A 12,570-nucleotide genomic window follows, 5' to 3' on the forward strand; every position below is an offset into this window, starting at 1 on the left:
TGTAGGTGTCCATCGCGTTCCTCCTCTTCTGAGCAGATCCTGTGTATTCGCAGGGCTTGTCCATAGGGGATGGCTTCTTTAACGTGGTTAGGGTGGAAGCTGGAGAAGTGAAGCATCGTGAGGTTGTCTGTGGGCTTGCGGTAGAGTGAAGTGCTGAGGTGTCCGTCTTTGATGGAGATTCTCCAGGGTGGCCTTCGAGACACACGACAACGCAAAATCGTCGAGCAGAAACTGATAGCCAAGTTCCGCACCCATGAGGACGGCCTCAACCGAGATCTTGGGTTCATGTCACGCTACATGTAACCCCACCTGATGCAGGGTCATCCAGACTCGAGTCGACATTAGCTTGTTCTCTCTACACAGATGCGGCCGGACCTGCTGTGATTTCCAGCCAAAAAAAAAGTTTTTTGTCTTTTTTTGTTTTTCATACAGACCCCAGCATCTGCAATATTTGACCCCTTGTGACCCCACCTCATTGTTCTTTGATGTAATGTTTCCCTGACTGACCTGTTTGGACACCATTCACACCTTTGACTGCTGTGATTATCTCTCTGCCGAGGTGTGATAAATGACAGTTGGAAAGGTTACCTGTAAACATCTGACATGATTCTCTGACTATATAAGCTGTGTCTTTATGCATTTCTCCACTTCACCTGAAGAAGGAGCAGCGCTCCGAAAGCTTGTGATTTCAAATAAAGCTGTTGGACTATAACCTGGTGTTGTGTGACTTCTTACATTTGTTCACCCCAGTCCAACTCCGGCATCTCCACACCATAGGTCAAACAAGGTGGCTTCCTCGGGCTGTCACTGGAGCAAAGCCCTCCGCCAAATACTTTGCTTAGATTAATTATGGATCTGTTCTGATCTCCGATGTTTTCCTTAAATCTGCATTGATTTCATAAACCGTATTAAGATCAGACAAGTAGCCCGTTAGTTTCTCCGTGAAGGAAGTATTGTAGATGTACATGTATATTGACTCCACTTCTACTCGGAAATACACTGATGCTTCACCTCGAAGAGGCGCCATTGTATCCGGATCCAGAGCGTGGGAGGGGAGAACACGAGTGGCATCATGTCATAAAGCTACTGTGCTACTTTATTTTCCTTGTCAACCTGGGCTTACTGCCGTGTGATTTGCTTCCATATGAAGAGTATAGACTCAGCACCACCCTCAACATGGCCATGGCTGGGAGCTTGCAGGGAAACTGCACAAACCCATATTCTACAAAAGCAAAATACTGGATGCTGGAAGTCTGAAATAAAAACAAACTGCTGGACGCACTCAGCCGGTCAGGCAGCATCTGTGGAGAGAGAAACAGAGTGAACGGTTCAGATCCATGACCCTTCATCAGAACCCATATTCTGTTGCTCTGTAGTGCAGTGTGTTGGAGGACTGTCCATCACTTAACTAGTTTAAAGACTAAACCATTTGTTGTGTGAATTATCCTCCCATCACGTGTAAATTCCAGCTGTATGAGGAACGTTTGTGTTATAACTCGTCAATCTGTGCAATTCTCTGTCCCAGAGAGCTGTGGAGGCTGAGTCATTGAATATATTTACGGTGGAGATAGACAGATTTTTGAACAATAAGAGAGTGATGGGTTATGGGGAGCAGGCAGGGAAATGGAGCTGAGCCCAAGATCAGATCAGCCATGATCTCATTAAATGGCGGAGCAGGTGCGAGGGGCCAAATGGCCGACTCCTGCTCCTTAAAGACATCTTGCATTTGACAAACACAAGACGTAGGAGCAGGTGTTAGTTTGTTCCAAAGCTACTGTGGCTCTGCTGAGGGTGCTAAGCATCATAAATGGTAACACAGCTGATCCCAGTCCATAACAGTAAGGCATTTGCAGAGAAACTTCTGATAATATAAATGCAAAATCATTCAGAAGTTGATGGTGTAAGTGAACTGAAGAATTTTTAATTTGCAAAAGAAATGACCCAAACAAGCATTCTTCACCCACCTGTATGAAAAATGTACTGTAGTTCAATAATTTACAATAAGCATTGTTAGGGCATGAGATGATTTATGGTTTAACGTAATATTTTAAGATGGGGCCCCTTATTTCCAAGTATCCCTGGCCTAATCATTGCCACTACCACATTCTCGGTATTTCCAAGGGTAGGCGCATAAAGATGTTTCATTCACTGCTTGGGCTTGGCGCCCAGCGCTCCCTTATACTCACTGACAAAAGGCGAAGTGGCAAAATCCCATGTTTGTGCCAAGCATCAGCAATGCTCAGAAGATGGCAGCTCCAATTTGAAAGCCAGCCGCCTTATGGTAAGTTGTGTTTTTAATGTTATACACACAGGAGTGTAATTTAAAAAAAATTCAAGGATAAGGCCATTGAGTTGGGCTTAATTCTGGTTAAAAGATTCTGCAAATTTTGACCTTGTTTCCCCGAGGAATTTTCTTTTTGTTTTTAAACAAAAGTCCATTTTATTGAATTGGTTGAGGGAAAAAAATTAACTTAATTCTATTTTCTTTTTTAAAATGTAGCCGAGACCGAGAGAGAATCTGAGCATGTGGACGTTGCTGGTCTCCCACTGCGTGCAGCAGAGGCCGATGGTTGCCAGCTGTTTCCGACCTCTCCAGAATCGAAAAAAAAATCAAAAGGAATAAAAAAATTATTTGGAAAGTAAGTAGTTTGTTTTTAAATTGAACTTTTGATGTGTAAAATGATTCGGGTAATTTGGAATTTTTTGTGGGGGAATAAAGAGGGGAGAAATGTTTTCACGATTTATTAATGGAAACTCCTTCCCTCTTTTACACTAATGTTTCCTAATTGTGTGGAGCTTGTTTCCAGCTCCCAGGTGATGGATATGGCACCGCAGAGTTACCTCTCCTTGGATGTTAAGTATTTAAGCTCCCTCCCATGGTTTATTTCCCAGAAGATGACAGATCCTATGAATATGTAATTTACTTCAAAGCTGCTCGTGTTCTTGGCTCTGAGACCTGGTATGTTCTTGTGGGCTTGTTGCTCAGCTGTGCCTTTCTCTGCACAATGCACCGGCCATACGTTATTGTAAAATGCCATTGAGCACTGAAATATGTCAAATTATTGCTCAACAAAGTGAAACTCATCTCGGCTTTGACATTGGACTTGACATAATTGGTGTAGAAGTGATTGTTTTGTCTTCCAAGGTTGATCAGATTGGAGGGAAAAGGGGGTTACGGACATCAACAACAGGTTGCCTTTATATAGCACCTTTAACATTGAAAAATCCTCGAGACCCTTCACAGAGGTGTAATCGGAAAATATGGATGCCAAATGAAAGAGGAGATTTTGGGAGGTTTGATCAAAGATAGGTTTTAAAGATGGTCTTAAAGGAGAGGGAGGTGGAGAGGCAGAGATATTTAGGAAGGGAATTCCAAAGTGTCGGGCCCAGAAAGCTGAAGGCATGGCCACCAATGGTGGGGCGAAGGATGAACTGAAGTTTATAAAGTATTTACAGCACAGGAACGGACCATTCGGCCCAACAGCTCCACACGAGCCTCCTCCCACCCCGCTTCATCTAACCCCATTAACAGAAACAGTTTATGGTGGGTTGAGGATGGCAGGCCAGACAGGAGAGCATTGGAATAGTTGAGACTGGAGGTGACCAATACATGGGTGTGTTTCAGCAGCAGATGAGCTGAGGCAGGGACGGAGACGGGCGATGCTACGGAGGTGGAAGTTTTTTTGATGGTGAGGATATGGGGTCAGAAGCTCAGCTCGGCGTCAGATAGCATGCCGAGATTGCGAACGGTTTGGCTCATTCTGAGACGGTGACCAGGCAGGGAGATGGAATCTTTCCGCGACTCCATAGTTTAAATCTCTCCAGTCAGGTTCAGGAGACGGAATCGGTAGCAAGGGTACAGAGTTTGTGGCAGGGGCCGAAGATGATGGATTTGGTCTTCCTAATGTTTATCTGAAGGAAATTGCTGCTCATCATGACAGACTGCTTATCTGATAGCCTGACAACACAGAGGCAGTAGAGGAATCGAGAGAGGTGGTTGAAGATGTCGTCCGTGTACATGTGGAACCTGACCCCATGTCTGCAGATGTTGTCACAGTCTAAGGATAAGGGGTAGGCCATTTAGGACTGAGATGAGGAGGAATTTCTTCAGCCAGAGAGTGGTGAACCTGTGGAATTCTCTACCACAGAAGGCAGTTGAGGCCAACTTATTAAATATATTCAAGAAGGAGTTAGATATATTTCTTGAGGCTAAAGGGATCAAGGGATATGGGGAGAAAGCAGGGACAGGGTACTGAATTTGGATGATCAGCCATGATCTCATTAAATGGCGGAACAGGCTCGAGGGGTCGAATGGCTACTCCTGTTCCTATCTTCTATGTTTCTATGTCACCAAAGGGCAGCATTTAGATGAGGAGGCCAAGGAAGGATCGTTGGGGGACTCTGGAGGTACTGGTGTTGGAACTAGAAGAGAAGCCATTGCTGGAGATGCTCTGGTAAGAGTGGAACCAAGCGGGGGCAGTGCCATTGAGCTGGGCAACGGAGGAAAGACATTTGAGGAGGATGTGGCCAATCGTGAAAGGCTGAAGGATGTTATTTGTGTCTTCGGTTAGGGCCGTTTCATTCCTGTGGCAGGAACGGGAACCTGATTAGAGAGATTCAAATGTGTGGCTGTGAGCACAGATTTGGGAGCTAACAATGCATTCGGGAACTTTGGGGAGGAAAAGGCGATTGGAGATAGGGTGGCAGTTTGCTAGGATAGCAGGGTTGAGGGGGATTTTTTTAGGAGGTGAGTGCTGAGAGTGGTTTTGAAAGGGAGGGGAGCAGTACCTGAGAAGAGGGAACCATATACAATGTCAGCGAGGATGGAGGGAGATGTGAGTGTGGGCTAAGGCGGGGGGGGAAGCCTGCCAGGAGGAGTTTTGCTCTCCAGGGATGATTCTGGAATAGTGGATGTTTTGAGAGTGAGGAGTGTGAGGCCGGTAACACTTGATGTGGTCCAGCCAGATCTGATGATGATTGGCTAAACCAGTTGTTCGCCAAATATGCTCAAGTCTGCACACCTTGGACATGAGGGAGCAACGTTCGGGCCACACTAGTGGGTCGCCTCAGATGAGAGAGTAAGGATTTTTCTGGGGGCAAGAGCATCAAAGATAGACGTGAGGGAGCTGGTGAGCAGATCGATGGCTGCAGAACTATTGTGACGAATGGAAGGCCAAAGGCTGCGCAGTTGGAAAGTGGAGTTTTAAGTGATTGACAGGGTAGATGCTGAGAGGTTGTTTCCCCCGGGCTGGAGAGCCTAGAATTAGAGGGCATAGTCTCAGGATAAGGGGTCGGCCATTTAAGACCGAGATGAGGAGGAATTGTGAATCTTTCAAATTCTCTGCCCCAGAGGGCTGTGGATGCTGAGTCTTTGGTATATTCAAGGCTGAGATAGATTTTTGGACTCTAGGGGAATCGAGGGATCTGGAGATCGGGCGGGAAAGTGGAGTTGAGGTTGATGATCAGCCATGATCTTATTGAATGGCGGAGCAGACTCGAGGGGCCATATGCTCCTAATTTTTATGTTCTTAAGTGATTAGGGAAAGAGCTTTTTCCATGAATAGACACAGAAGGAAGTGGCATTGTACAGGTGGTAGGGGACTGCATGTGAGCGATACAGGAAGCAGTTGGAGATAATACGGTCGAGGAAGTGGTCGTGAATAGGGATCGGAGAGTTTCTATGGAGGGAGAGGTTTCAGGGAAGATGGGATGTTGGTGAATTCAGAGGAGCGAGAACAAGGGGAGCTGAGATGTAGATTAAAATCACCAAGGATGAAGAGTCACTCAGTGCTGAGGGAGGAAAGGAAGGGGCGTATATCTGAGAAACTTTGGAGAAGTTTGGTGAGAAGTAGACAATACGGATTTTAATGGAGACGCGAGAGGGGTGGAACAAGGTGAGGAGCTTGAAAGTACCAGAGGAGACGGGAAGAGACCACGGTGTGATTTGGTGATGAGAGCAATCCGGTTTGGGCGGGGCCACCATGTCCATGCAGTCAAACCACAATAAGGTCGTGGATGATGAGGGCCTCGTTGCTATGTTTTTTTTTATTCGCCAGCAAAGCCAGCATTTATTGCCCATCTCTAATTGCCCTCAAGAAGGGGGTGGTGAGCCGCCGCCTTGAATAAGTGGCTTGCTCGGTCATTTCAGAGGGCAGTTAAGAATCAACCACATTGCTGTGGGCCTGGAGTCACATATAGGCCAGACTGGGTAAGGACGGCAGATTTCCTTCCCTAAAGGACATTAGTGAACCAGATAAGTTTTTACGACAATCCAGTAGTTTCATGGTCACCATTACTGACACTAGTTTTTTATTCCCGATGTATTTAATTGAATTTAAATTCCCCAGTTGCCATGGTGGGATTTTGAACTCTCATCTCCAGATCATCAGGCCTCTGGATCACTAGTCCAGTAACATAAGCACTATGCTACCGTAGCACAGACTGGGGGGCAATGCGGAGCGGGGAAGGGATTGTTGGTTTGCTGGCAGAGTCCAAGGTGGCGGTGGTAGAGGGACTTTGGGTAACGTCAATTGAATGCTTCCTTTTGGGTTTTTGTTAACAGGCTTAAAAGAAGTCAGTCAACCACCTTTAATCCCGATGACATGACTGATGCAGATTTCAAGAGAGGTGGAACCAGAAGTCCGTCTGGTCCTAAGCTGGGCTGGTCCCGGGATCTGCAGCACACTAAAACGTATGATACAGTTTGAAATGTAAACACAAACTTAATGAGTTGTTGAGACCCTTATAGATTTGTATGTTACTGTTTTCTTAGACTTCTTTCTACTATTCAATGTAGCTGTGTAATAGAGTTGCATAGCAATTTCGTATTGAGATTAATCTTTTATGAGATGCATGAAAATTATTGAGAATCTTCATTTATTGTTCATTTATGTCCATTAAAAGAAGTCTCAATGGTACATGGTAATCACAAGGCATGTCGAGGGATTATCATGACCCATCTCCATGCTCTACCTTCTAGCCCTGGCCTTCATTGCCTGCAGTTGACCTCTTCTCTTCCAACTCTCTTCTACTGACTTCCGTGTATTAGATATTTCCAATAGTTTATATGTTCCTAATAACCTCTACACCGCAACTGTTCAGCGGGCTCTGACACACCTCTACGCCCACCAGCGAACCTTTTGCCAGTCACTGCACCTCCCTGCTCCCTCGCCGTCCCAACCTTGGCCTGCTCACTCCCTCCCATTGCAAATCACTGTGTCCTTTTTTTCTCCTCTTTCATGGCGGCGATTAGCAACACAGCCAGAAATGCAGTAGTGAGGGGGGATATAATTGTTCGAGAGGCTGATAGGCTATTTTGCAGTCTAGACCAACAGTCCTGGATTTTTTGCTGCCTCCCAGATGCTCGGGTAAGGGACATGTATAGACTGGAAAAACTTTGCTGGGTCTATTGAAATTTTCAAGATTAGGATTGATAGATTTTTGTTGTGTAAAGGAAGCAAGGGATATGGGCCAACAGCAGGTAAGTGGAGTTGAGATACAGATCAGCCGTGATCTAATTGAATGGCGGAACAGGCCCAAGGGACTGAAATTTCTACTCCTGTTCCTATATTCAAATGGTTAACATTTGAATGCCTGACTGTTGAAGAGAATTCATGTTCCTCCTATGCAGAGTGTAGGAAATAACTGCAGAGCTGGAAGCAATTATTTTACTTAATAACACCAACAGAAACACTGCTGCAAATTGGACAAGAATGGAAAATGAATATATTAGGAAATAATGTATTTAGTCAGGGTAGAAAAGAGGAGTCAGGGTGGCAAGATTGGTGAAGGAGGGGATCCGTGCTGTAGAGAGGGGTAATGTAGACAGGGACGTGGTACCGAGTCAATATCATTGGAACTCAAAGATAAATAATGGCCTGTTTCTGTGTCATACCTTCTATGTATATCTCCAAGTATAAAAAAGGGGAAACCATGAGTTAAGGTGGGATAGAAGCAACAAGGGTTTTCTTTATTTCATCTGTGAACTTGCCGAAATCTGGTGTCTGTAAGATTAAGTGATATGGTAATTTAAGCAGAATTTTGCATTCTAAATGTATCTGATCACTAATCTGAAGCATGAAAACAATTTCTCTGCAGGGATCTGGACGCTCCATTTGCAAAATGGAGTAGGGAGCAGGTGTGTAACTGGCTGCACGACCAAGGACTGGGTATATATGTGGGGGGTTCCAAATCCTGGATCACTTCGGGGCAGACTTTGCTGCACGCATCTCAGCAGGACCTGGAGCGGGTGAGCCAAATTACAACTTTCATTTATATAGCGCCTTTAAAGTAGGAAACTGTCCCAAGGTGCTTCACAGGAGTGTAATCAGGCAAATACTGACACCAAGCCAAAGAAGGAGATAGTGGGACGGCTGACTTAAGTCAGCGGGCGGTTTGAAAGAAGTCTTAAAGGTGGCGAGGTTTAGGGAGGGAATGCCAGCACATGGGGTCTAGACAGCTGAAGGCGGGGTCTAGACAGCTGAAGGCACAGCCACCAATGGTGGGGCAAAGGGAGTGGGACACTTTGCTTTTGGATGAGTGTGGCGTTCTAAACAGCCAAGTGTATTTGAAATTCATTTTAACACTATGATGACTCAATTCATTTTTAACAACTAATATGAACACCTTTTATATAAAATGTAAACAGGCTGGCTCATTAGTCCTGTCAGTAGAGCTTGTTATTTGTATTTACTAAGCCTGATTGGCATCGTAATTTCTTGTCTCTGATGTTCAATGAGATGCTCCATCTCTCGGGGAGTGGAGAACATAACTGGCAGGGCTACATGTCTATCTCCTGACAGTTGACTGAACATGCACAGGTCGGATTGTGTTACCATTCTGGCAGCTGATGCCAATACTGAGGCCGAGTCAGCTGTCAGCAAGCTGTCCACACTGGCTAATTCTTAATTGCTTTTCACTTTCAGTCCACAACAAGGAGCATGCAACCGGTGTCTGGAAAGTTCAACTCTTTGTTCTTCCTCTCCACTTAACCCTTTATTCATTTTTTAACATAATCACCCAAAATTTGCGGTCCGAATGATGAAGAACTGGCAGCGTTCGCTGTTATTCCACCTTTGAAACTGACCGTCGCAACTTCGGGATTTGGCGCATGCGGAAATCCTGAAGTTGCGGTCTGTCATTGACAGCTCCGACACTGGCTGTGCTGTGCCCGCCTCTCTTCCCCCCACACAGAGCCAGCAATCTGTGTAATCACCCAAATCAGGGAACCTGACACAAACTTCAGCTCTTCCGCAGTCGGTACGTTGTTAAATTCCCCACTAAAAGTAAGACCCAAAGGGATTGGGTGTAACTGAGGTTTTGACAGCATTATTACTGCTAAACAAATTTTAAGGGCCTGGAAAACTCATTTTAACTTTGTGCAGTGTGAAATTTGTCCATTTTAATAAAAATTAAATTTTTAAGAAACTTTTTTAAATGTATTTTTTTAACATTTGTCCATTTTTATTTCAGATTTGCCTTTTCCCCATGTGAGAGCCCCAGTCTTAATTTTGCGCTCTCTAACATTTTTAAAAAGTTAGAATTTTAAGAGCTTACTCACTTCCTGGTTCGCTGTCTGAGAATTCTGCGTTTTGATCGACTGCTCAGACCGCGTGTTGATGTCATGGCAGTTCGCACTAGGGGATCCTCACTTTTTACTTTGTTGATTTGAATTGAATGTTGGAAAACCCAAAGTTCTCGACACGGGGATCGCGAGATCCTTGTGCGAAGCGTACTTTGGGACCAGCGGCAAACGCCTTTGCTTCACTGCTGACCCCAAATTTCGGGCCATTAGGTCTATTTCAGCAACATAACGTTGGCATACCTAGCACAGTAAGGTGTTTACCAAAAACTAGTGTACATTGTTATGAAAGGTGTTCATAGTGGATGCATTGGTTGCAATATACCAAAATTCCCTGGACTCTGGAGAAGTCCCAGCGGATTGGAAAACCGCTAATGTAACACCCCTATTTTAAGAAAGAAGGGAGACAGAAAGCAGGAAACTATAGACTAGTTAGCCTAACATCTGTAGTTGGGAAAATGCTGGAGTCCTTCATTAAGGAAGCAGTAGCAGGGCATTTAGAAAAACATACTGCAGTCAAACAGAGTCAGCATGGATTTAGGAAAGGGAAATCATGTTTAACAAATTTGCTGGAGTTCTTTGAGGATGTAACAAGCAGGGTGGACAAGGGTGAGCCAGTAGATGTGGTGTATTTGGATTTCCAGAAGGCATTCGATAAGGTGCCACATAAAAGGTTACTGCATAAGATAAGAGCTCACGGAGTTGGGGGTAATATATTAACATGGATAGAGAATTGGCTAACTAACAGAAAGCAGAGAATTGGGATACAGGAAACTTTTTTTTATCCGGCATGGACGGGACTGACGTGGTGCCGGTTCATCAAAAATTCCGGATAACCGAAAGCTATAGTAAAAGATAAGAGAGCTGAGAGCTCCGTATAAAGCAACAAGCCCTGCAGGTTCAGAACAATGGCCACAAGTTGCAAGCGTCTCTGTAGCTTAGCAACAGCTGCAGCCACACCCTTGCACAGCAACAGATGGAGGAAGGCAAGTAATAAAAGTTACCTGAACCTACTCCTGAATTTTGCCGGTTAACCGAGATTTCCAGTTATTTAGGTGCCGGTAAATTGAAAGTTTCCTGTAAATGGGTCATTTTCTGGTTGGCAAACGGTAACTAGTGGGGTGCCACAAGGATCGGTGCTGGGGCCCCAACTATTTACAATCTACATTAATGACTTGGATGAAGGGACCGCGTGTAATGTAGCCAAGTTTGCGGATGATACAAAGATGGGTGGGAAAGTAAGTTGTGCAGAGGACTCAAAGAATCTGCAAAGGGATATAGACAGGCTAAGTGAGTGGGAAAACATTTGGCAGATGGAATATAATGTGGGAAAGTGCGAGGTTATCCACTTTGGCAGGAAAAATAAAAAAGCAATCTATTACTTAAATGAAGAGAGATTACAAAATGCTACAGTTCAGGGGGACCTGGGGGTCCTTGTGCATGAAACACAAAAAGTTAGCATGCAGGTACAGCAAGTAATCAAAGGCAAATGGAATATTGGCCTTTATTTTAAGGGGGTTGGAGTATAAAAACAGGGAAGTCTTGCTACAACTGTACAAGGTATTGGTGAGACCACACCTTGAGTACTGCGTGCAGTTTTGGTCTCCTTATTTAAGGAAGGATATACTTGCATTGGAGGCAGTTCAGAGACGATTCACTCGGTTAATTCCAGAAATGAGGGGTTTGACTTATGAGGAAAGGTTGAGCAGGCTGGGCCTATACTCATTGGAATTTAGAAGACTGAGAGGTGATCTTATCAAAACATATGATACTGAGGGGGCCTGACAAAGGTAGATGCAGAGAGGATGTTTCCCCTCATGGGGAATTCTAGAACTCGGGAGCACAGTTTCAGAATAAAGGGTCGCCCTTTTAGAACTGAGAGGAGGAGGAATTTCTTCTCTGAGGGTCGTAAATCTGTGGAATTCTCTGCCCCAGAGAGCTGTGGAGGCTGGATCATTAAATACATTTAAAGTGGAGATAGACAAATTTTTGCAAGATAAGGGAGTGAAGGGTTATGGGGAGCGGGCTGGGAAGTGGCTTTGAGCCCAAGATCAGCCATGATCTTATTGAATGGCGGAGCAGGCTCGAGGGGCCAAGTGGCCTATTCCTGCTCCTATTTCTTATGTTCAGATGTTCTAATTCAGTGCCTATTGCACTAAATGAATAGCAATTGATGATTAAGTTCCTGAAGGATCAGCTCATTCTTTGACCAATCTGTTTGTATAGGAACTTGGGATCAAGCATCCTCTACACAAAAAGAAGTTGCAGCTAGCTCTGCAAGCATTCGGTTCTGAAGAGGAAGATAACAAAGGAAAGCTGGATTACAATTGGGTCACAAGTGAGTAGAATGATGTTTCTCACCGCTTTGCAAAGACCTGTAGACCAACAGTTGCAGTTAGTTCAAGGACTGAGACTGTGACTTAAGTGTATTTATTGCAGTTGGGACATGTTCTGTTGGTTCTGGGCTAGCTTGGGTGGAGTGGTCAGTAATGGGCATAACATGGAAGGGAAGGGAAGACTTAACTGAATCTCTTTGAAAGCATTTCTGAAACCCAGAAAATTAATCAGAGAATATTGTGGAGGAGGAGGCTGTTGGATAAAGGAAAAAGTTTTTGGAAGGGAGAAATCCCCCTAAAGATTGTGCTGTTTCGTTTCAAAAAATGTCTTTTATATATGATGTGCTGAGTAACGTGAATCTGTTTTCTCGGTGTTTGAACATACCTGCAATGATTCACTCGGGGCTGACCAGTTTAGTTTATTTGATAAAACTTGGGAAATATTACAAGGAAACCTTTAGAATAGTCCTCTAATAGTATATTTTGAGAAAATGTAAATCGGAATTCAAACGCTAGCACAATTGCTCTCCAGCTCACTTCCACATCCTTGTACTCAGCACCCTGTAATGTGACTGGTGATGTTTATTGTTCCCTGATTAATAAAGTACTCCCACAGACGGTCCATCCCTCTGTGGCTCGGAGCAGAGACCACTA

General features: G+C 44.6%; 1 protein-coding gene across 17 annotated transcripts in view; it reads left to right on the top strand.

The window, feature by feature from the left end:
* Positions 1-12,570, top strand: part of ppfibp1b (PPFIA binding protein 1b) — a 208,810-nt gene that overhangs the window by 171,609 nt on the left and 24,631 nt on the right. For all 17 annotated transcript variants that reach the window (XM_086009670.1, XM_086009676.1, XM_086009674.1 and 14 more), the window contains 4 exons: positions 2,501-2,639; positions 6,563-6,691; positions 8,098-8,248; positions 11,807-11,918. In XM_086009670.1, the coding sequence (XP_085865796.1) occupies positions 2,501-2,639; positions 6,563-6,691; positions 8,098-8,248; positions 11,807-11,918 (531 nt within the window). The remainder of the gene's footprint in view (positions 1-2,500; positions 2,640-6,562; positions 6,692-8,097; positions 8,249-11,806; positions 11,919-12,570) is intronic.

Source organism: Somniosus microcephalus, chromosome 16 (assembly GCF_052327205.1).
Source record: "Somniosus microcephalus isolate GS21.2 chromosome 16, FLI_Smic_1.0, whole genome shotgun sequence".
Classification (NCBI taxonomy): Eukaryota; Metazoa; Chordata; class Chondrichthyes; order Squaliformes; family Somniosidae; genus Somniosus; species Somniosus microcephalus.